At 48.0% G+C, this 23,939-nt stretch overlaps 1 protein-coding gene across 5 annotated transcripts in view; it reads left to right on the top strand.

The window, feature by feature from the left end:
* ADAMTS16 (ADAM metallopeptidase with thrombospondin type 1 motif 16) overlaps nucleotides 1–23,939 on the top strand; it is a 133,430-nt gene that overhangs the window by 26,661 nt on the left and 82,830 nt on the right. For all 5 annotated transcript variants that reach the window (XM_051837039.2, XM_051837041.2, XM_051837040.2 and 2 more), the window contains exons 4-8: nucleotides 10,239–10,476; nucleotides 11,876–12,075; nucleotides 13,669–13,752; nucleotides 15,797–15,956; nucleotides 17,523–17,628. In XM_051837039.2, the coding sequence (XP_051692999.2) occupies nucleotides 10,239–10,476; nucleotides 11,876–12,075; nucleotides 13,669–13,752; nucleotides 15,797–15,956; nucleotides 17,523–17,628 (788 nt within the window). The remainder of the gene's footprint in view (nucleotides 1–10,238; nucleotides 10,477–11,875; nucleotides 12,076–13,668; nucleotides 13,753–15,796; nucleotides 15,957–17,522; nucleotides 17,629–23,939) is intronic.

Here is a 23,939-nt window from a genome sequence, read left to right as displayed (position 1 = left end):
CTGTTCTCTGGAGAACTGTGTCATCTTCTAAACTGGTTCTGCTGAACTATTTTGGAACCTTCTGCTGTGTCTGTAATTGGGCCATTGACTGTGTGGAAGTGTCAAAGTCAGAGCGAGGGGAGAGGTTCATAAAAACCCATTCTACTCGCTGGTTACCCCTGCAAGAAGATACTGTCACACTTACCTTCAAGCAGTTATTCTACTAAGGAGTAATACGTAATACCCTCTCTTTCCACCTCTGTCATTGGCTGATTTTATCACGTGAAATAGGATAGAAGGAGACTATTTGATGGGTAGGAAGCCACCAGATGCACATGAGAGAATATTTCCCTGTACTCTGGACAGGTCTCGAACAAAGGGCAGAGTTGGCAGCCGAAGCAGTCTCTCCCGTCCCAGTATTTGTAGTTTCTCATGCTGCTGCTACTCAGAGTTCAGAGTCCGGGGAATGACTGGTTCTCAGCCCATGCTGAAGCAGTCTCTCCCGTCCCGGTACTTCTAGTTTCCTGTGCTGCTTCGTTCAGCTCTTCGTTGCCTTCCTCAGGAAAACCGTCTTCCTCTTCAGGCAGAAGCTTCTCTAATCCACGGTGCCCAAACTTGAAGCCATTCCTTCTCCTTGTACATCTTCTGTTTGCACATTTTTATCAGTCAAGGAATGACTGAACACAATGGCCAACAAGTTGCCATGATTTCCTGAATGTGGGAACTGAAACTTGGAGGACATAACCAACATAATGACCCACCTGCCGCCAAGTGATGACTGTAAGGAAAGTGGTTTAGTTTGTGGGATGTCAGCCCCTGAGCAGATCATGAAATCTCAGACCACGTCCCTTAATTCCTAGATTAATTCTTTCATAAACTATTCCATGTTTGCAAATTTCTGATAAAAAATAAAACAAACAAACAAAACCTTGAAAAACTAGATTTTGGACCTAGGGGAACCACCAAAGAGGGGTGGGGTTTATATTTATATTTTAAAAAGTTACAAAGAATGACAAAAAGATATTTGGCATAGAAGGAAGAGTTGAAGTAAGACATGAATAAATGTGTATACTAAAAAGTGTTTCATAGGTCAGCAACTGGATTTGTCCTCTGTAGCACCAAGTTTAAGACAAGTGGGAAAGGAATTTCAACACATGTGAAAATAGGAGGACACCTGTGTGCACTAGAGAGTCCTTCAAGATGGTAGTGTTCTGAGAGACTCCCGTCTTCCAGCAGAGTCTGGGAAACCTGGGTCCTGAGCATCCTCCACTCATTTCAACACAGGAGGCTGTGAGGTCCTGAGCAGTAGCTCCTTCCAGGGCTACTCGGTGTAGCTTCAGCCTGGTTACCACCAGCGCATTAGAGTCAAATGGTTTTGGGGTTTTATTTATAACTCAGTCACTTCCTGCCTTGTGAACTGGGGTGGACTGTGTGACTCTAGCCATAAGTTCCTGAAACTTCTCATATGTCTATAACAAGGACTGACACATCAGTACCTATGAAATATAATTTCTGGCATTGATTATAGTTCAATAAAAAGAAGCTGTGTTAATAACTATGTTGCTACTGCAACATTTCCTGTTTCAGCATAGGAGACAACAGTGGTCTTGATAAAATATGCACATTGCACTGATTTCAGGGTTAGCCTCTCAGGTCTTATAAATGCCCAGAAGAAGGACCTAGAAGAAGCTCTGTAGTAATGTCTCTTTGCCCAGAACACCTGGGCTCTTTGGATGCTGTCAATTCTAAACCAAGTATAGGCAACATTTATCTTTAAAGAAGTTATAAGTGTGACACCATTTGATAATTCTTAGAGAAAACTATTTTCAAAAACTATTTTAATACATAATGCATCTGAATCAACTCCGAGGGAGCTTGCGTCCCCACTCACGGTTGTCTGCCTCCACCTGACCTTCCCTTGACCTCACAGGAGGCCAGTGGTGAGCACTTTGTCTCTCCCACTGCCACACTTCTGATATCCTGTTGGAATTCTGATTTCCTAGAATTCTGATCTGAAGTTTTTACCTTCGCTTCCTCTGTTGCTTTGCTTCTCCATGTGCTTTGTCACCTCAATCTGTCTTTTTCTGTCTCATTCCACTGTCAGTCTGTCGTCTAAGCCTTCAGCACTGAGTTCTGTAGGCGCCACACTGCACCCCAGGAGAGTAACTTCAAAGATGGTGGGAAAGAGGTGGGATGAAGGGCATGGCATTGGAGCCATCGTCCTGAAATTTAATGTTGGCTGTTCCACTTGCTGTATCTACAATGTTGGGCACATTTCTGAATTTGGTGTTACTTTCCTTTAAATGGGCACACTGTTTCTCACTTTTTGGGTTTGTCATTAGGATACAAACAATAAGTGGATGAAAACACCTAGCACATGGGTGGTGTCCCAGCCAGAGTAACTGCTATTTTTGCATGCATTTAGGTATTTGGAGTATTCGTAAGTATACTATCAATAAACTATGTTAGAGTGGATAAAGGAGTATGTTGGGATTTGAAGAAGCCAATGAATATTTCCCTTTTTCCTTCTTGTATTCTGAATGAACTGAAAAGTATGAACTCAAAAAGAGTAACTCAAATGGTAGACCTGTTTATTCTGTACATTACTAATGCAGTCATTTTCCCCCAAAAGTGAGGCATGTGCTCTCTCTGGTAAGTGGATTTCCTAAAATTCGGCCCCAAATTTAGACCTGTGCACCTCTCACAGTGACTCTGCTGGAGCAGGGCACCTGGAGATGCCCACCTGGTGCTTGTCAGTCTGCCAACATCCACTGAGGTTGCAGGCTGTCTTTGGGTGAAAATGGCTGTATTATGCAGGTGCAACTCTGATCCCAAACTCACAGATCAAGCTCCCTGGAGAGAAATGATTGTTGGGCAGAGAATGCCATCCTCCTGGGTCCTGCCGCACTGAAGAAACTGAGAGAAGGGGTGAGAAGCATTTTCCCTACAGAGAGTTATCTTTTACCCTAGATTTTTCTTCAGCCAGGGATGATACTGGAGGTCACAAATATCATTTCCATCTTTCTCATCCTATGTGAAATATTAAATTTTACAGTAAGGCAAGGAATCTTGGTAATTTAATATCCATGTGAATTAATATTAAATATTAAAAATATGGAAACTCCCCACATTTAAGCACAAAGCCTGAAAGGTAGATGTTCACATTATTGTGTCCTTGAAGCTTCAGTGACGAGTCATTAAGAAAGCAAAAAAAAGAAGTGCAGCTTTTGACAGTGGACAAGGACTGTGCACACTCAGGAGCGAGCTTGAATCGCATCAGTGACTGTCAGGAATGGCCGGGAATAATCACGGTGCATTCTTACATTGTACCTTGAAACCACGTGTCTGCTGCTGCTAGCCTTTCTACTGCATGACACTCATCACTCGGTAGATTAGCTAATGGCTCCGGTGTGCACAGCTGTGCAGTAACAGGAAGAGACACACTGGCCATCCTTGAGGGTAGGTGCCGGGAGAGCAAGTGGTTGGCATGGCACCCAAGTCAGACACTGCCCAGCTTACAACTCCAGGTAGAGTTCAACAAAGCAATTCAGTCTGCTGGAGTTTGTCCACTGGGGAAGGGCCCGCTGAGTCTCCCTAGGAGACGTGTACGTCTACAGTGCAGTCAGCCTGCAGCTGGCGCCTTCACAGTCCTGCCTCTCCCTGCCCTGATTTGGCCTTCTCCTTTCTTCTTCCGATGTACCTGCAGCAGATGTCTAGGTGCCATAGATGTGACCTTGAATCACTGGTAGGAACCAGGGTCTGTGACAGCCTCCTGGGTAGAGTATGATGACATGAATAATGTCATAACCAAAAAGATTCAAATTCAACCAGAAACTTTGTCAAACTGTGAAGTGACCAAAATGTTAGTCTTTTGAACCTACAAGTAAGCAATTGGAAAGTGCCAGGAACCACCTTTAACTCTGAACAAATGACTGAATTAAGAAGCCTGGATTTAATGGGTTTAAGAGGATGAGGGATGATTCCTGTGACCATTGTCCTTGAAGGAAGAGGGCTGAGAAAGCCCTCAATCCTAGGGGTACTTAAGAGTAAAAGAATCAGGTGACAAAATCCTGTGAATAAAGAGGGAGCCTTTTGGTTCATTTAGCTTCTTGGCAGACATTAACTGAATTGTGATTTTCAAAATATCACATATTCATATAATTGTCCAGCAAGACTTAGTGCATTTCTGGGCAGACATGGTACAGAATGAACTGATCCATGCACCAGGTCCATGTTTGAGACAGAGGAAAATAGAAGCAGAATCTAATAAAAGAGTTTATCATTGTCTTGTGTTTCTTAAATACAACTAAAAAGATCTAGAATTAGTAGATTATTCACAAAACAAGTCTCACTTTAGGAGAAAAGATAAAAGGCAATAGAAATGAAATTCTTTGAGAATTATAATGAACGATAGAATAATGAGCCCCGTCCCTTCCTCATGGAGTTTGTGATGGCCAGGGTGCATGGTGTCTGCACCGGAGACCAGCTTGGAGCTAGTTCACTGGAACGCCATCATACCACCGGGGACCTCAGTGGTCAGGCATCCATCCTTTCATTCCTCACCAAAGCAATGAGAGTTTCCCTATGCAAAGTGATTTGCAGAATCAGCCATGAGAAATGTGATCCAAGAGAGCTCCACGTGGGACCTGGAGGACGCTGGCTTGTCTTTTTTTTCTTTAAGATTTATTTATTTATTTTGGAAGTCAGAGTTAGAAAGAGAAAGAGCACACTTCTAACTGCAGGTTCACTCCGCAGATGGCTACAACAGCCAGTGCTGGTCCAGTCCGAAGCCAGGAGCCAGGAACTTCATCCCAGTTTTCCTGGTGGCTGGCAGGAGCCCCAGCACTTGGGCCATCTTCCACTCTTTCCCAGACCATCAGCAGACAGCTGGGTCAGAAGTGGAGCAGCCAGGACAGGAACCAGCACTCCTCGTGATGCTGGCGCCGCGATGCTGGCCCCAGATGCTGGCTCTCCTGAAGCCTGATCAACAGTCCACGTATTCTGCAATTACTGTGGGCTGGGGCAGGTGTGCCCTGGACATTTCATGAGTTTACAACTAACTATTCTTGATTATGTAAAGAAACGCTTTGATAGGAAAGTAGTAATCGTCTACGATTCACCTGGTCTTTAAATAAGTGGGCAAATATGCAACAAGCTAACAGTAACTTTGTTGCATTTTTTAATCCTCTAGAAATACTGCATTTTAGGGCCGGCGCCGCGGCTCACTAGGCTAATCCTCCACCTTGCGGCGCCGGCACACCGGGTTCTAGTCCCGGTCGGGGCGCCGGATTCTGTCCCGGTTGCCCCTCTTCCAGGCCAGCTCTCTGCTGTGGCCCGGGAGTGCAGTGGAGGATGGCCCAAGTACTTGGGCCCTGCACCCCATGGGAGACCAGGGTAAGTACCTGGCTCCTGCCATCGGATCAACACGGTGTGCCGGCCACAGCGCGCAGGCCGCGGCGGCCATTGAAGGGTGAACCAACAGCAAAGGAAGACCTTTCTCTCTGTCTCTCTCTCACTGTCCACTCTGCCTGTAAAAAAAAAAAAAAACAAAAACTGCATTTTAATCATTTACTAGCATTGCTTACCGAAGGATATCAAAATACCAGTCTTATTCTAGATATCTAGGGATAATTTAAGTATAGAATGTTATTACAACTCAGGCTAACTTATTAATGTAATAAAGAAAATGCCTGACTTCTTTGTCAGTGAGATTCCAAAAATCTGGCAGCCCTGCCCTCCGAGTGAGCCCCAGGCCTTCCCAGAATTCTGCCACCCAGAATGCAGCCTGCACCTGGGAAAGCAGGAGTGCTTGAATCGGGAACAGCTGCCATAGAACACGCAGGCCAGAAGCAAAGCTGTGTCTGGAGCGGTGGTGGTGGTGGTGGTGTGGGTGTGCCAGCGCCATGGCTGCAGGAGAGCCTGGACTATAAGGGGGAACTCCCAGGGACCCCGTAAATCACCAGAAGGAAATCAGAGCATCGGGGTGAAGAATCGTGTTTCATAGTCTTTGTTTCATCAGTTTAGCTCACTATACGTCACGTGTTTTAAATATGTGACTGTTAGGTCTTACAAGCGATGGCAAGGAGCTGACCTTGTATCCACTTCTAGCTGACCAAGTGGAACAGTGTTTTCTGCTTTCTAGTGGTAGAGCTCCTCACGTAGAGCAGCTGTAACCTGTGATTTTGAAGTGGACTGAAAGTATGTTATCGCAGAAAATTAAAAGCAGGAAGGGGTGGGGGAGAGCCAGGAGGGTATCATTGTATTCTTGGAGTCATATCTGTGGAATACATGATATCTGTTCTGTTTATATTAATAAAGTTTTAAAACTTGAAAAAAAGAAAGGCTCAGCACACCATCCCAAGTCCCACAGCTGGATGAAAAATGCCGTGGGGGCGGAATCATTTGGCCTTCCCTGAGTCCACCGTGCTGGGGGGGGGGGGGGGCTGCTGAAGACCATTATTCCAGATTCTTAAGGGGCTGATGATCTTTTAAGAGGTGCTTAGGGCCGGCGCCGCGGCTCACTGGGCTAATCCTCCACCTTGCGGCGCCGGCACACCGGGTTCTAGTCCCGGTCAGGGAGCCAGATTCTATCCCGGTTGCCCCTCTTCCAGTCCAGCTCTCTGCTGTGGCCCGGGAGTGCAGTGGAGGATGGCCCAAGTGCTTGGGCCCTGCACCCCATGGGAGACCAGGAGAAGCACCTGGCTCCTGCCATCGGATCAGCATGGTGCGCCGGCCACAGCCCACTGGCCGCGGCGGCCATTGAAGGGTGAACCAACAGCAAAGGAAGACCTTTCTCTCTGTCTCTCTCTCTCACTGTCCTCTCTGCCTGTCAAAAAAAAAAAAAAAAAAAAAAAAAAAAAAAAAAAAAAAAAAAAAAAAGAGGTGCTTGAAAAGGCAAGGATTGTTTGCTTATCAGAAAAAGTATTTTTAAAAAACAAAATAATGTGTTTCATTTTCTGCTTTAGTTTAATATGTAAAGTAGTTACCTTAAGAAGTCTAAAAAGAAAAGAAGCTATTTGGCTAGTACACAAGGTTAAACACGTGGACAGCGGCTTATGCTGCTCTGGGTCACTTAAGACGCAGAAAGGATATAGCCATTATTTAGTTCCAGACTGGCTGTGCCCTGGTGGAACTGTAACTGTGATGTATCCTTGCGTTCTCCTGTAGCTGGGAGGTGTAGGAGGTCACGAAAGGCTGCTTCTATGCCCCCTCCACCTCCACCCAGCACTTGCATTCCGAGGTTCTGCATTCCGCTTGCTGGTGGTGTTCCGGCCGCAGGAGGTCTACCCCCGAGCGCCCTGATGCCTTCTCTGATAGTTTACCTTCTCCTGCCTCCTCCCCCAGGCAGGGAGATCCCAGTGACCAGTGCTTCCTCTGCAAATGGGTGACCAGCCTGCCTCCTTTCTTTTCTGTTTACCCTCCCAACGCTGCTTTCCCTTGGAGTTGAGTTTGCCTTTTGCCCAGGTCTCAGACTTGCGTCTCTAGACAGGTCCTCTCACAGCGGGCAAAGACCCAGGCTCACTCCTGACAGCCCAGGACTTCATCACACATACACGCATTGAATCCTGGCAAGTCTCTCCTTCAAGTCCCCACAGAGAATCAGACTCAGGTTCCCCAAGTCAGAGGCAAATTGGAGCAAGCACCCTGTGTCAGCATCTCACAGGACTTAACAAGGCCCTAACTCAGTGTACCACGTTAACACAATGACTGAAGAAACTTGGCACAATAATAGCAGTGATGGCTGGAGTTCTAATGATCCCTGGGTATCCTTTCAGCATCTGTTGTACCTGTAGGATATCATTGGGGCAACATTTAATAACATTCATAGGTTTCTTTAAAAGTTCACCTTTCATCCTGCACCCCAGCAATGCCATTGACCTTTGTTTTAAAGGATGGGTGCTTTGAAAACTCTTTTTTAAAGTTCTTTTTAAAAGACTTGTGAAGCTTGAACCATGCAGAAAGCTGTAAAACTGAAGTGGAATTCCCCTTTCGCACCCCTCCTACTTGATGTTCTCACCCTGAAGAAAATCCAATAATTTCCCATCAGTCCTCCTGGAAAATTCTTTAAGGGTTGATGTACAATTTTTAGAATGAACATAATTGGGATCACACTGCATACTCTTTTGTAGACTTAAAAAATTCAGTACCTTCAGAAACCTTTATTAAACATCTTAACAGGTATGATGGTTATTCCGATTTTGTTCAGTCTGTACACAGTATTTCCTGGCCACATGACCTTGAAAAGCTGAGCTCAGCAGCCTGTGTCTCTCTTTCTGAATCCTTCAAAAGGAGAATACCAGTGCTACTTACTTCCAGGCATCACTGAGAGATGAGTTTATTGTATGTATAAAATGTGGGCTACAGTCTCAGGGACCAAATAATAATAATAATCCTGACTGTGAGTACTGTGGATACATAACTGGCCAACTTCTAATGATTTCCTGCTCTAATTATACAACTGAACTTGAAAAAAACTCCCTGAGTTCATTGATACATATTCAAATTGCTTCTTGTTTTTATTTTTTGTGTCGATTGTGTTTTTTATTATAAGCAATGCTATATTTGCTATATATTATATATACATTATTTGCTATACATATTATAAGCAATGCTGTATTTGTGATTATGGAAGGTGTGCTGACAAGAAGCATTTAGCAAGGGTCCCAAAGGCTGAGTCCCTAGAACTGAATTGTGCCGTTGGAGTGGTGATGCCTGTGGCACAGCGCCGTGGCCTTGACTGTGGGCTGTTTGCACTTCCGCCTGTTTGTCCTCCTATTTAGCAGCAGCCGTATTTCCAGCTTTGAAAAGCTTTTACTCTAAAAGGTAAAAATGTAATTGTTCAATTTTGCCCCTCAAGATATTTTTAATATTGTTTTTTTCTTCTTAGCGTGTTACGCGGTACAGACATTTTTGGTGGCTTTATAAAACCATTGATTTCCTGTTTTCTTCCATATCTTACTTAGAAAGAGCTTCCTGGTTACTTATGTCAATTCACTTCACTTATGTCAATTCAGTAAAGTTATACTTTTCCAAAAAGTATCTCATTTTATTCACGTTTTAAGATTCGCTTAGGGGCTGGCGTCATGGCTCACTTGGTTAATCCTCCGCCTGCGGCTCTGGCATCCCATATGGGTGCGGGGTTCTAGTCCGGTTGCCCCTCTTCCAGTCCAGCTCTCTGCTGTGGCCCAAGGGCAGTGGAGGATGGCCCAAGTGCTTGGGCCCTGCACCCACATGGGAGACCAGGAGAAGCACCTGGCTCCTGGCTTCAGATCAGTGCAGTGCACTGGCTGTAGCAGCCATTTGGGGAGTGAACCAACGGAAGGAAGACCTTTCTCTCTGTCTCTCTCTCACTGTCTATAACTCTACCTGTCAAATAAATAAATAAATAAAAGATTCACTTAAACAGAGTTTCTTTCTCGTTTTTCTCTGTATCTGGATTGTTGAGCCCAATATTGATGCCTCAGTTTGTGCACTGCTCATCCCCAGCCTCCCCCTACTTTGGTTTAGGGGACCCCACGCTGGTGGGTTGGGGGCCCTCTGTTCCTGCAGTCCAGCCACAGGAGCCCACCCCCAGGGCTCAGGAGAAAGGTCTGGAGGGAGCGCAGGTGGATAGGGGAGGCCTTTGTCATCCCGCCTCCTGGGCCGGCATCTGAACCCTTTCACAGTGTGGTCGGCTGCAGGGCCAGGAGCTTCAGGAGGAGTGAACGGGAACCACGAGGGCTGGGGAAGGGCCGGGCCTCCACAGAGGGTGTGACCGTGGTTCCTCCATGGAGGGTGTGACTGTGTTCCCCTCCACAGAGGGTGTGACTGTGGTTCCCCTCCATGGAGGGTGTGACCGCGGTTCTCCTCCACGGAGGCTGTGACCATGGTTCCTCCACGGAGGGTGTGACCGTGTTCCCTCCACGGAGGCTGTGACCGTGTTTCCTCCACGGAGGGTGTGACTGTTTCCCCTCCACCGAGGCTGTGACCGTGGTTCCTCCACGGAGGGTGTGACCGTGGTTCCTCCACAGAGGGTGTGACCGTGGTTCTTCCATGGAGGCTGTGACTGTGTTCCCCTCCACAGAGGGTGTGACTGTGGTTCCTCCATGGAGGCTGTGACTGTGTTTCCTCTACGGAGGCTGTGACCGTGGTTCCCTCCACGGAGGGTGTGACTGTTTCCCCTCCATGGAGGCTGTGACCATGGTTCCTCCACGGAGGCTGTGACCGTGGTTCTTCCACGGAGGCTGTGACCGTGTTCCCTTCCGCTGTTCTCTCTCCAGTCAGGCATGATCAGGACAGAAGCAGCCGATTACCTCCTGAAGCCTCTGCCTCCACACCTGGCGGGCCAAGCCAGCAGCTCTGCAGGGGGCCACCCGCCCTCCCACGTGCTGTACAAGAGATCAGTGCCCGCAGCGCCCAGGGCCGGCCACGTGCTGATGGCCACTGGGAGGTGGAAACCGCCCAGCTTTCCCCTGGGGCTCCCTCAAAAGCAGCATTTCTGTGGAAGACGCAAGAAATGTATGTAAGGGCGATTCTTTCTGTGTGTAGAACCATGAGGATGTTTGTTAAGCCAGTGGAAACCGCGTGGTTGTCTGGCCTAAGCCTGCTGGAGAGGTGAGATTGGGTGTCGGTGCTAAACTCCAGCAGGGACCCCAGAGAGGCTGCGGCCTGAGCAGGGCCGGGCACCCTCCATGGTAGGTGGTAGGCCGTGGACACTAGGCCATCTCGGGTTTTTTTTTTTTTTTCCTTTTTCTTAAAGGACTGTTCCCTGAGCGATTAAATGACGCTGCTCATGGGCGCAGAGTCTGCCTCAAAGAGCCCCGGCGTCTCTGCTCAGTAATTCTGTATTTTTGAGGTTTAGGTTCAGTAGAGCCCACATGGCTTTCCTGCTGAGGTAATGTATTTATGCACGTATTTATGCACTTCACCACATCAAAAGGGCAGCTTAGGCGACTTCATTAATCTACCACTTGTCACCATGATCTCATGAAGGTCTTTTTGGTCGTGATACCTGACTTGTTGTTGGCATTGATGGTTCGGGTTTTCTGGAGTTCCGCTCACTTCCTTGAGCTCTCCCCAAAGCATCGCCCGCTGCACCTGCCCCTGGTGAGCCTCTCCCACCACCCCCAGCACCTGCGCAGAGGTGGGCGTGTTGCAGGAGCTCAGGGAGACTTGGTGACCAAGTGAGCCCAGGCAATCATGAGCAGAAATTAAGGTCACTTCAACTCTCAGTGCCCATGTGGCATCTGAACCCATTCCAGCCCACAAATCAAGATCCTGTGCTACATTCACCATAATGGACTTGAAAAGCTCAAAACCACAATCTTAGTGGGCTCGGCCTCGGTGGGGGGGGGCAGGAAGATGGAAGCTGAGAGCATGGAGCTCACTAGGACGCAGTGGCCCACTGCAGACACTGGACGATCCGCTTGAAGCAACGTAGACAAACGGGTTTGTGTTCAGACACTGAAATCAGCGCTGAAAACTGTCAGGTCCTTTAAAGTCTTCCAGTAGCGCAACAGTGCCGGCTCCTGCTGCTCCCTTCCGGAGTGCACAGCACCATTGCTTTCCCGTGAACGCGTTGGGGAGCCTGTTTCACGAAGCCCTGTGCTTACGTCTGGAGATCAGACTTCTAGATGGGAGGGCCTGGAAGCCAAGGAGCCCCTTCTCATTATATGAAACCAAGACGCAATTGCATAAAGCTGGATCCATCAGTGATTTCCATGACACTTAGACTAAACCAGTTTTATCTAAATGTAGTGTTTCTCTTCAACATAAGGTTTCCATGCAGGGTGTTAAAAGTTGTATGGCTTTCATCAGGAGCCTTGATTTTTGAGCCCATGTTTCTGTGGACTGAGTTAGCCCACTGGTTCTGTGTGATGACACCTGCTTTGACTGGCTTTCTGTGCCTCCCCCATAGACATGCCCCAGCCTCCCAAAGACGACCTGTTCATCCTGCCTGATGAGTATAACTCCGGCTTCCGGCATAAGCGCTCTCTGCTGAAGTCCCATAGAAATGAAGAGCTGAACGTGGAGACATTGGTGGTGGTTGACAAAACGATGATGCAAAACCATGGCCATGAAAATATCACCACCTACGTGCTGACAGTGCTCAACATGGTAGGGCCAGCCTTGGTGCTGAGGCTACCTGTGTAATTATGCAGAGGTGTGTGTGTGCGTGTGTGTGTGTGCGCACATGTGTGTGCGCACCTGTTTCACTTTATACTTTTCACTTGCTGGCTCAGGTCTCAGATAAAAGAAATGTTTTATTGTTACACTGTGCCCCGGTTGAAAGAGCCATTTTCAGAAGTTCAGAGAACACAAAATGAAGGAAAAAATGGCTTGAGCCTGTCTCTAGGAGGATGCTGAGGTGTGCGTGTGGAGCACCTGTTCATCATGTTACGTTCCTGGTTGTAGATGACTGTCAGAGGCTCACCATTTTGGATTGTGGTTTCACCAATGTTGAGTATAAGTTGTTTTATCTACAGAACTAGAAAAGTAGCACAGCCCTCTAGGGTGTCAGCTGAGGTAAAGTGTGTATCTGTCTCAGCTGGCGGCTGCGGGGGCGTGAGGAGAGCCATGCTAAGGTCAGTTTCACGCAGGTGAAGTCTAGATGGCAGAAGACAGTCGAGTCACCAGAGTGGATTTTTAAAAACAGTTTTAATGACAGTAATCTAAATTTAAATTTATTTTTAAATTTAAATTTGAGATGCAGAGAGAGAGAAAGAAAGACAACAGAGAGAGTGCCCATCCTCTAGTTTGCTACCCAAAAGCCCATAACAGCTGGGGCTGAGCCAGGTCAAGGCAAGGAATCCGATTATTTGCTCCATCGCCTCTGCCTCTCAGGCGGCACATGAGCAGGAAACGGAAACCAGGAGAAGAACCTGGACTGGAACTCAGGCACTCTGATGTGGGGGCAGCTGTCCCTCACCACTGACAACATTTCAAGAGGATGTGTTGCTTTCTTCCATTTCAGAGTTCCACAGGGTTCTTGAACCCCGTGGAACTGGGGGCAGTGGTGACACAGAGCCACCTGCTAGTGCATGGGGTTAAGATCTCATGCTGTGAGGTCCACATGGCCTGGACTGCTTTGACTTGTGAAAATGTTTGGCTCTAGAACTTTCTCACTATGTCTATACTCAGTGCCACTGTAGACGCCCGGTGTCTGTACTGGCTGTCACTCTCTCCGTACTCACCACTGAATGTCACGTTCATCACTTGTTTCCACTTCTGTGACCCGTATTCTCCATGTTTGAGTCTTTCTTCATCACCTTCTGACCACATTTTCCCCTTCTCCTTCTTGCATCCTCTCAGTCTTATCCCAAGAATTCCTCTTGTGCTCCTGGGATTCCTTGCCAGGGGGCTCGGGGCATGCTCAGTTTATGTAGTCATACCTAGGACTAAAAACCCATAAAATTTCCCATGTGTTCCAGCAAGGACACCTCTCAACCGGAGGTCTTGACTGTTTGAGGATGAGAGGTGGATCCCATCAACCCACCAAAGGCAACCTTTTATTTCCACGCCCCAGATGCATGGGTTCTGCCTTGGTGGTTAGGCCTGTCTATACCTGTTCATCCAGCAATACAAGAAAACTCCACTCTGCATCACTGAAGAACAAGGGGTCGGCCTTCGCAGTAGGACTCCAGGCCTCACCAGTGAGCAGGGAAAATGTTGTCCTGTACCAGGCTGATGTGGGTATCCTGTCTTTTTCAGGTGTCGGCTTTATTCAAGGATGGTACAATAGGAGGAAATATCAACATTGCAATCGTAGGCCTGATTCTTCTAGAGGAGGAACAGGTATTCTGTCTTGGAAACCAGTAGTTTTATTTCCCCCAGAAAAATAAATGTCCAGTTTTGCACTTTTCCCCTTTAGTATGTTTACTCTTAATTTTCTTTGGGGGGACAAGAATGACTCAATGTTTTGTGTCTCATGCTATGAGTTTCCTTTCAGTTTTTAAAAGTACTTTATTTTATGTTTTTACCAGGGGTAGTAAGGAGTAGTCTTTTAATTGGCTTAGGAGGAAATCAGAATAGAAGAGCTGCCTCACCCCTGTGGGTGGGAAACACACTAGGAATCCACATACAAAGTGTGTCTTCAGTCCACTGGGCGAAGGGTACCTGTTGCCAGAAGATGGGTCTGTGGCTGGAAGGTGTTTGTTGGCCTTGCATTGCTGTTCTGTCACCTCCTGTTCTTCAGGCTGGTGGCGCTGGCCCTCACCACCCTCACTCTCAGGTTTTTATTTTTATGTAGATTCTGGAATGTTGATCATACCTCTCTCACTGCAGCCCAAGACCCAAACAGTGCCACAATGCTGGATCTTGGTAGCAGGGGGTGAAAACTCTCCTCTGCCTCCATGCCAGACCTCCTGCAGGGGCGGAGTGGACCTCAGTGCACAGGGAGATGAGTGTGGACAGTTCATGGCAGGAGAACGGAGCATCTCAGTTGTAAAAGATTCTCCCTCCTGTGCTGTGCCAGGGTGACCACTACCTCGGCTTGGAGAGTGGACAGTGGACAGCGTTCACTTCCACCCTTGCTGACATCGTCTGAGAATCCTGTTAGCCACAGTTTCCTCGATTATAAAACAAAGCATTTGTAGATGACACCTGCCTGTTCTCTTGAGAACACAGACGTGACAGTTGTGGGATGCTGCTCTTTCTCTTGCAGGGGTGGTGTGTGTGGGCAGGGCCCTTTCTCGCCCCACTGGTCAAGGAAGCTACACACTCAGCTGTCTTTTGTGTGAGTGTGTGGTTGGCGGGGGGGGGGGGGGTGTCTCAGGGGCAGGACATCTCAGGTGACAGGTTAATTATTCTTTGTATTAAAACGTTTCCACCTTGGAATTCATCCAAGCTGCAAAGAATAAGCGAGGTTACCGTTTGATCTACACCTGTGTTAACTTTAATTAATGCAGTTTTCCTGGAGATCCCAGCTGAAGAATGTAAGGCATGCCTTCATGTTTAAGACTAGCCTTTAGCTTAGGTATGTTTGACCTCTGGAATGGCAAAGTAAACACTGAAGTAGAAATCTTGATCGGGGAGAGACAAAACATTTAACTAGACACACCGGCAGTGAGCGCTTTCAGTACAATGAGACTCTGAAAGGGAGCTATTGTGTCACCTCGCTTTCTCTGACCAGCCACAGACAGACTGAGCAGTCCTATCAAGAAGGCTCAGATGCCACAGTGGGGCCCTTCCTGGTGGACGTTCTGCCACACCCCCAAGTCCCTCGGTTCTGATGTTCTGCACTCTGGTCCTTCCTGTGGCTCAGAGCTTGATCTTTCACCATTTCTGTGTAGTCTCCTAGTTAGCATGTATTTTCTAGAAACAAAGATTTACAAATTGACTTGTAAACATGTTGCCTTTGAAGGAAACTTACTTCATTTAATACGGAATAATAAATGTTGAGAACCATTGATTGCAAAGTCCACATGTGCAGTTTACTTATGCAATGAACATGTCTAGGTGTGTTCTTGTGTGCAAAGCCACTTAAAATCATTCTGTTGCTTTATATAGTTTTGTTAAGTGTTTTTCAGACTTTGAATGAAAACAAATCATGTACATGAGTTACCTTGAGTCACTGACCATTCAGTTGGGGTCAGCCAGACACATCCAAAGTGCATATGTGCATAGCTAGAAAAGGCATGTCAGTGTCTACATGTATGCTGTAGAGGCTTTACGTAATACACCCTTCTTTGAATTTTCACACATAAAATGGATATATTAGCTTACGTGCTTTCAGATCCAGGTATATATTTGAACTTCACATTGACGGCAGTTGCTTTGATGACAATGCATCGTAACATGCTTTCATCCTGTTGCCGTGGGGGCGTGGTCTCGTGCATAGCCAGGACTGGTGATAAGTCATCATGCCGATCACACCTTAAGCAGCTTCTGCCAGTGGCAGTCTGGATTGATGGGGAAAGATGGGACTCGCCATGACCACGCCATCCTGCTGACTGGTTTGGACATATGTTCCTGGAAGAACGAGCCCTGTGACACCCTGGGTAAGAGTCTTTGGAGTGTTCTGAGGGCTGCGTGTGGGGTGTGACCTTGGGTGGGGGCATTGTTGCTGTTCTTCTATAATCACAAACAGTAGCTGATGTTGCAAAGTCGTAAAGAATAGACTCCTACCCCTGTGTGAACCTTAAACAGGATAGTGTACTTTTGTTCATCAACAGTAATACTGCACAAGGAAAAGCTTCAAACACGTTCAAGAGTTTGTATCTCATCAAGCGTGGAGATAATTTATTTCTTCCATTTCTTCTATCATTTGTGAGAATGGATTAAATAGGTTTAAGTGCGTCTCTTTGGCAGAAATAGTACAAGCATGAATATGTGTAGAAATAGTATAACATTATATCCTATTTCCCATTTTCTCATCTCCCTGTAAATATCAATCCTAGCACTTATTTAACATGTTGAAGAGCTGTGCATATCTGAGGCACAACAATGAATTTTTTTCAGGTGGTCAATGGAGAACATTCTGGTACTAACCAGGACTCAACTGGACATTTTTTCCCCCAACTTTGTATTTCTTTGCAAGTTCTTATGGAGGGAGATTCTTATTATGAAAACCTTCAGATAGGACCCTGTTTAGTGGAGGTCAGTCCTACTGTCCAGAACAGAGTTAACATGGTAGCCTGGCTCCTTGTCTCTGGAAAGCCCTGAAGGCAAAGCTGGCCTCTGAGAATTTAGATTCTTGAATGGTTCCTTCCACACAACCTGAGAAAAGTGGCTGATGTGCCTAAACCATCTGTGCAAACAGTGAAGTTTAAGCTTATCACCTGTCTTCCTTCTGGGAGGCTGGAGTTCTGGTATGTGTTGGGCACAGAGGCCAGTGTGGTCATCCTCCAGTAAAAAGCCTGGACACGGAGTCTCTAAGGGACTTCACTGCCAACCAACATTTTATCCTCATTGTCACAACTTCCAGCAGAGGAATTTAGCACGTCCTGTGCTACGTCGCTGGAAGAAGGTTCCTAGAAGTTTGTGCCTAGTTCTGCCCGGATGTCTCCTTGTGTGCCTTTGCCTTTTGCTGAGTTTTCTCTGAGTTCCTTTTCTCTACTAATCATGGCGGTGGGTCTGACAGAGGCTCATAGTGACAAGTATGAGGCACTGAATCTGGTCATGATCTTGGGGGTCTCCCAACACAGCCATTAAGGAATGGCTATGAACCTGGGAGTGACCTCAGGGGGAGGGCTCTCCCAACACAGCCATTTCTACAGTACTTTTCATTTGGGTTTTGAGAACATACACAGGAAAAGGAGGGATTTCTCCTCCATCTGCAGTACTCCTGTCTTCTCTTTCATACCAGTCATGCCTGTAACAGGAACATCACATAGAACCGTGCATTGTTTTCCCTAGGACAGAATCACCTGGTTCCTGGGAATAGATGCCCTCCTGTTACGTTATTAAGTATCCTTTATATGATTGTCCAAAACATTTCCCATTCATATTTCCCCAAATCAGGATGAAAACCAGATCTCACTCTAGGAAAGAAACTAAGTGTGCAATTCCCTCTATTTCATTACATCAACACTGCCGTATGCCCTTTTGGTCTTTATGCCTAATAGGATTTGCACCCATAAGTGGAATGTGTAGTAAATATCGCAGCTGTACCATCAATGAAGATACAGGTCTTGGACTGGCTTTCACCATCGCCCACGAGTCTGGACACAAGTAAGTGCATCTTTGTAGAGGATGGGGCCCGGGCCTTCTTGTGTGGGGTGATTGCCATAGAGATGTTGACTCACCCAGTCAAGTCTGTAGAGGGAGTTCATTTATGTTGAACAAAATTGTCACCGAGAGTCATGAAATGCTGCCATGTAGGCATTCCTCCTAGAAAAAGTACAATCAGGAATTATCATTTTTCTATGGCTTTTTACTTCCAACCTGATTTTTTTTTTTTGGTCAAAGGGAAAAACAAAAGCAGTGATTGTGATTTGTGGTTTTCAAAACCAGCCTCTCCATCTTTTATTGAAAAATGGGCTGAGGTCACAGACGCCTGTCATCTGCACCTGTGCAAAGAATGAGTGTGTGTGTGCGTACACATGTGTGCCTGTGCTGGATGGAGTCCCACTGGGACTGTGCAGGCTTTGGCTTTGTGAACTGATGACCTGAAAACGAATCTTTATATCCCATTCCTGATCCCTTTATCATTACAGGTAATGATTGACTATTTCATTACTTAGAAAATTACAACTGCACTTTATGAAGCTTTCAGTTAAAACATGATTGTGTTTTTAATAGTCTGCTAGAGTTAAAACTTCAAAAACTCTCATTATTCTAACGACATGGGGCTTTTCTGTCCTCTGAACCATACCTGAATTTAATTAAACAATCAAGGCAAGAAATATTTCAGTCACCAGGGGCTGAGCAAGTCAGCGTTTGATGAACAGTCGAGATACAGGCATTGGCAGCTCCAGTCGTTGCAGGTGGTGAGCTTAACTGAAGTCAACAAATGTGAGCGTTTACATTTATTTTTCTTAGAAGTCAATTATTAATGTTTTCTTCCCTCACTCAGACTGGGTCTAGATGGAAAAAGAATTTCCTCCAAATAAGAAAAAAAAAAGTGGTTTTACTTGAAAGAGGGAACGCAGTGGGGGAAGGCAAGGAGCTGTGTGGAGGGAAGAAAGCAGCCTCACTGCTCGCAGACTTGGCCCCCAGGAGTGACCAAAGCCTGAGCTCTGGCCCTGTGCACGGCATCCAGAACTCGGAGCCCCGATTCATCAGTGCTCGTGTGGGGGAAGCGAGAAGTCAAGTCCTGAGCCACGAGGTGACAGTTCACAGTGGGCTGCGTGGGTGACTGGGGTCCCTTCAGACTGTCCTCTGTTGACATCACAGGCCACGGTGATGGCTGCCTGCTGACAGCGTCTCACACGTCCCCGTGACTGTGCGTGCTTTTGCCATGCACAAAATGCTGGCATGTGTGATAAGGACAGTGGTGGTAGTTCTCGCAATGGCAATGTTGATAGCGATGCCTACTGTTTGTGGAGCACTTTTTGCAAAATTTGCCAAGCTATCCTGCTTGTGGCTCCAACTGGAGACACCACCCAGGACAATTCTTTATGTTGGCTTCCCTGACTTAGGGAGACCGTGGTGAGTATTCAGCAAATGTGCATGAATGGGTTGCGAAGAGTGAGCGAGCCGGGAGTGGGCAAGTGAACAACTGGAAAGTGAGTGTTTCAAGCAGGCCATCAGTGATGACAACTACTTGGAACAGGAAAATCTGTGACACGTAAGACTCAGAAATAAAACTCTCAAGAATTTAGGTGAATTTGCCGGAGCCATGGCTCACTAGGCTAATCCTCTTCTTTGTGGCGCCGGCACACCGGGTTCTAGTCCCGGTCAGGGCGCCGGATTCTGTCCTGGTTGCCCCTCTTCCAGGCCAGCTCTCTGCTGTGGCCAGGGAGTGCAGTGGAGGATGGCTCAAATGCTTGGGTCCTGCACCCCATGGGAGACCAGGAGAAGCACCTGGCTCCTGGCTTCAGATCAGCGCGATGTGCCGGCAGCAGCTGCGGCGGCCATTGGAGGGTGAACCAACAGCAAAAGGAAGACCTTTTCTCTGTCTCTCTCTCTCTCTCTCACTGTCCACTCTGCCTGTCAAAAAAAGAAAAAAATAATTTAGGTGAATTGAAGACAAACACATTTATTCAGTTTCTTCATTCAGTAAAGAGTATTTCTTATCAGCACATGGGTCAGGTGTCAGCTCATAGACCTCATGGCCTTTGCTTACCTTTGGCAATGAGTTCCAAGCAAGTCAAGTGTTTGAGTTCTGTACTCTAAGAATTAAAAAGTAGTTTTTGCATCTTTAGGACTTTTATTTTGAAGACATGAAACTATTTCAAAGGTGAATTTTACTTCTTCCATTCTGTTTACATTCAAGACCATGATTTGGGATGGAAGCTTTTCCATGTCCATACAGAACTCCACTGATGCTCATCCAGTTCCTTCTACTAACTTCAGTTGTTTTCATCTCAAAATGTCTCGTAACTTATGCTGAGGAATCTGACCTAAAAATAGAAATTGTGAAGAATGGTGTCTGGATTTGAGTAGGCCGAGAGAGGAGGAGAGATGGACAGAACTGAAATGTGTGTTCTCCTTTAGGGCATGGGGTTGAGTCTGGAGTGGCATGAAGTTGGTAGCATGGGGCTAGTCCCCTGTATGACACCACGTGACACTTGGCATGCAGTGTGCTGGATGCAGGAGGTGAAGAGCTGGCTCTAAAGCAGGTTATGGAGAGCATGTCCTCTGGGTGTGAATCATTTGAAAAGCCCCCGTTCTAGGGGGAGACATGTCGCCTTGTGGAGAGGCCCCGTGTCTCAGATTCCAGAGGCAGTGTAGCAGTGTCAGAACCTGCCTCTGTGCAGGGAGCGTCATCTGATGAGCTCCTCTGTGGGTTTCACCTCTGCAATACCAGTAAAGCGTTGTGAGCATGGCGCATGAGATATTCCTGTTATATAAAACGGGCTTAAATACTGAAGACCATCATGCCACTATTAACACATTGACCGTGCTTGGAAATATTCTTGATCCATCAGTCTGTCTCTGTCCTTCCCTAAATTTACCAACCCCTTTGCTGGGTACAATTTGTATCCTGCCAGCAGGCACTGAGTAGGATGTATAAGGTGTAAGGGACCCATGACCTTCACACGTCTAACAGGAAAAATAGACCAGCCATGCTGTGTAAGAGATGGAGGAACAAGGCTGTCGGCACTACAAGAGACCGCAAAGTGACCATCAGGGAGGTCTTCCTGAAAGAAGCAGAGTCTGTGTTGTTACCAGTTAGTCCTATCACACCACTTGGCTGATCCATACTTCCCCGGGGATATTACGTGCCAGTTCCAGTGTTTGAGAGTGATGTCCGCCTCCCACCAACTCATGACTGAGCTCTCGTAAGCCTGGGTCCCCTTCCACTGAGTCAGGGCAGTACTTGGTGATTGAAGGATCTGTGGAATATTGAAATAAAAGAGCCACTTAATCATAACACGATCTGATTGTCAGGCTGCCCTCTGGGAGCCCCGCAGATCAGAGCACCAGTTCCTACGAATCTTCTTTATTGCCAGTCATTTTAAGATTTCTTATTTGTGGCCGGCGCTGCGGCACAGTAGGCTAACCCTCCGCCTTGCAGCGCCGGCACACCAGGTTCTAGTCCCGGTCAGGGCACCAGATTCTGTCCCGGTTGCCCCTCTTCCAGGCCAGCTCTCTGCTGTGGCCAGGGAGTGCAGTGGAGGATGGCCCAAGTACTTGGGCCCTGCACCCCATGGGAGACCAGGAGAAGTACCTGGCTCCTGGCTTCGGATCAGTGCGGTGTGCTGGCCGCAGCGCGCCGGCCGCGGTGGCCATTGGAGGGTGAACCAACGGCAAAGGAAGACCTTTCTCTCTGTCTCTCTCTCTCTCACTGTCCACTCTGCCTGTCAGAAAAAAAAAAAGATTTCTTATTTGTTTCTGTGTCCAAAAAGCATTTGAACGAACCTTTGGTCAAACCTCGCACACCCCTTACACATTCATGCCACACACATGCCTGAGTGACATCGGGTGTTGACTGGTTTGGCCAGAACCACATCGGGACCAGAGAAAGGGATACAAGCTTGAAATCTTCCTTTGCCGGGTGCGTGGTGCCAGGTGCTACCACAGTTTACGAGGAATATTTTATTCCCGCACTTTATAGATGAGACAACCGAGGCACAGGGGTTGAAGACGTTGCCTGGTATGAGCAGCTTGTGAATGACAGAGCAAGATGTCGCCTGAGGTCCTTCCTCCACTGCCCGGGCTCTCTGCAGTTGTCTGCTCTGTCCACATCTTCTGATCGGCACCTGACTGCCGTCTCCCTCAGCCCCGCCTCGTGGGGACCAGTGCCCCTCAGGAGAAGCCTGCATCAGGGCTCTGTCCTCTCGATCCTGCCCAGGTCATCATCATCCCACCAAGGGTGGAATTTTCCATCCAAATGACATTGGCCCCTGAGTCCCTTCCTGGGTGTCTGTCTCCCTAACTGCTGTCTCTGTGCAGCCAGAGATAACTTATACAACCTCTGAAATACTTGGACAGTCATACCTCTGGGATAGCATTACCAGCGAAAAAATATGAATCACTCAAGATAGTGTTACAGAAGACGTTCAAAGCAGCTGACAGCAAATGCAGCAAATGTAACCCCCTAATCCAACGCAGTGTGAAAGTGCACTTATATTTGAGTATTTGAATTGGTATAGATGGAAAATTGTCCTTAACTCATTTAACCAACAAGTGGAGGGGCTAACATTGTGGTGCAGTGGGTTAAGCTTCCTTTGCAAAGCTTTCATTCCATACCAGGGTGCTGGTTTGAGTCCCAGCTGCCCTGCTTCAGATCCAAATCCCTGTTAATGCACCTGCGATGGCCAAGTGCTTGGGCTCCTACGACCATGTGGGAAACCCAGAATGAGTTCTGAGCTCCTGGCTTTGAAATGGCTCCAGCCATTTGGCCATTTTGGGGGTGAACCAGTGGGATGGATCTCTGTCTCTCTGTCTCCCTCCCTTCCCCTCTCTGACTTTCTCCCTGTCCCTCTCTGTCACTCTGCTTTTCTAATAAAAAACATAAATCTTTAAACAAAGCAAGCACAAGTGGAGACTCAGTTCTCAGCTATTGCTTTCCCTGGGTGGTGGGGCTATGAGCCCTGAGGAGAAGAGTAGCTTCAGAAACTTATAAACTAGTAAGGGATAAAGAGAGGAAGAAGGGTCTGTTACTATAACATAAGAGTAATAATCACTTTAAATAAAGTGCTGTGGTGCGTAGGGACCAAAAATGTCTGGCGTGTGTCATCTGAACAGCAGTTAGGCTTCCTAGCTGCCGGTGCCAGCCTTGTCTTGCAGATGTGCTGTTCTCTCTGTTGCTCTTGCCTGTGGTCTCCACGTAGTGCTTCTGAGCTGAAGGGTGGGCATTCACTGCCTCCGGTACGCGACCCAGGAGGGGGCCGAGACAGTGCATGAGAACCCCCCCACCCCGGGCTGTCTGAATACCCCAGAGGCCGCGGTACGTGACCCAGGAGGGGGCCGAGACAGTGCATGAGAACCCCCCCACCCCGGGCTGTCTGAATGCCCCAGAGGCCGCGGTACGCGACCCAGGAGGGGGCCGAGACAGTGCATGAGAACCCCACCCCGGGTTGTCTGAATACCCCAGAGGCCGCGGTACGCGACCCAGGAGGGGGCCGAGACAGTGCATGAGAACGCCCCCCCCACCCGGGCTGTCTGAATACCCCAGAGGCCGCGGTACGCGACCCAGGAGGGGGCCGAGACAGTGCATGAGAACCCCCCCGCCCCGGGCTGTCTGAATGCCCCAGAGGCCGCGGTACGCGACCCAGGAGGGGGCCGAGACAGTGCATGAGAACGCCCCCCCACCCGGGCTGTCTGAATACCCCAGAGGCCGCGGTACGTGACCCAGGAGGGGGCCGAGACAGTGCATGAGAACCCCCCACCCCGGGCTGTCTGAATACCCCAGAGGCCGCGGTACACGACCCAGGAGGGGGCCGAGACAGTGCATGAGAACCCCCCCACCCGGGCTGTCTGAATACCCCAGAGGCCGCGGTACGTGACCCAGGAGGGGGCCGAGACAGTGCATGAGAACCCCCCCACCCGGGCTGTCTGAATGCCCCAGAGGCCGCGGTACGCGACCCAGGAGGGGGCCGAGACAGTGCATGAGAACCCCCCCCCCCCGGCTGTCTGAATGCCCCAGAGGATGCGGTACGCGACCCAGGAGGGGGCTGAGACAGTGCCTGAGAACCGCCCCCCGGGCTGTCTGAATGCCCCAGAGGCCGGGTCCGCCCTTTAGCCTGCGTCCAGGATGTTCTCTGGAGGCTTCCTTGTGTTTCTCAGCCGGGCCACTGCATCAGCAGAACTTGACACTTGAGGCTTGAAAGAACCACTGAAATCACCTTAGATGGAATACTTGGAGGCCAAGATATTAAGCCTCTGAATTCCTTAGAAGTGCAGGCAGAAGTGGAAACAGATTTATCCAGGAC

The sequence above is a fragment of the Oryctolagus cuniculus genome, chromosome 14, assembly GCF_964237555.1.
Source record: "Oryctolagus cuniculus chromosome 14, mOryCun1.1, whole genome shotgun sequence".
Classification (NCBI taxonomy): domain Eukaryota; kingdom Metazoa; phylum Chordata; class Mammalia; order Lagomorpha; family Leporidae; genus Oryctolagus; species Oryctolagus cuniculus.
Note: the sequence above shows the minus strand (reverse complement) of the source record. Positions and strands in the feature narration are given on the sequence as shown.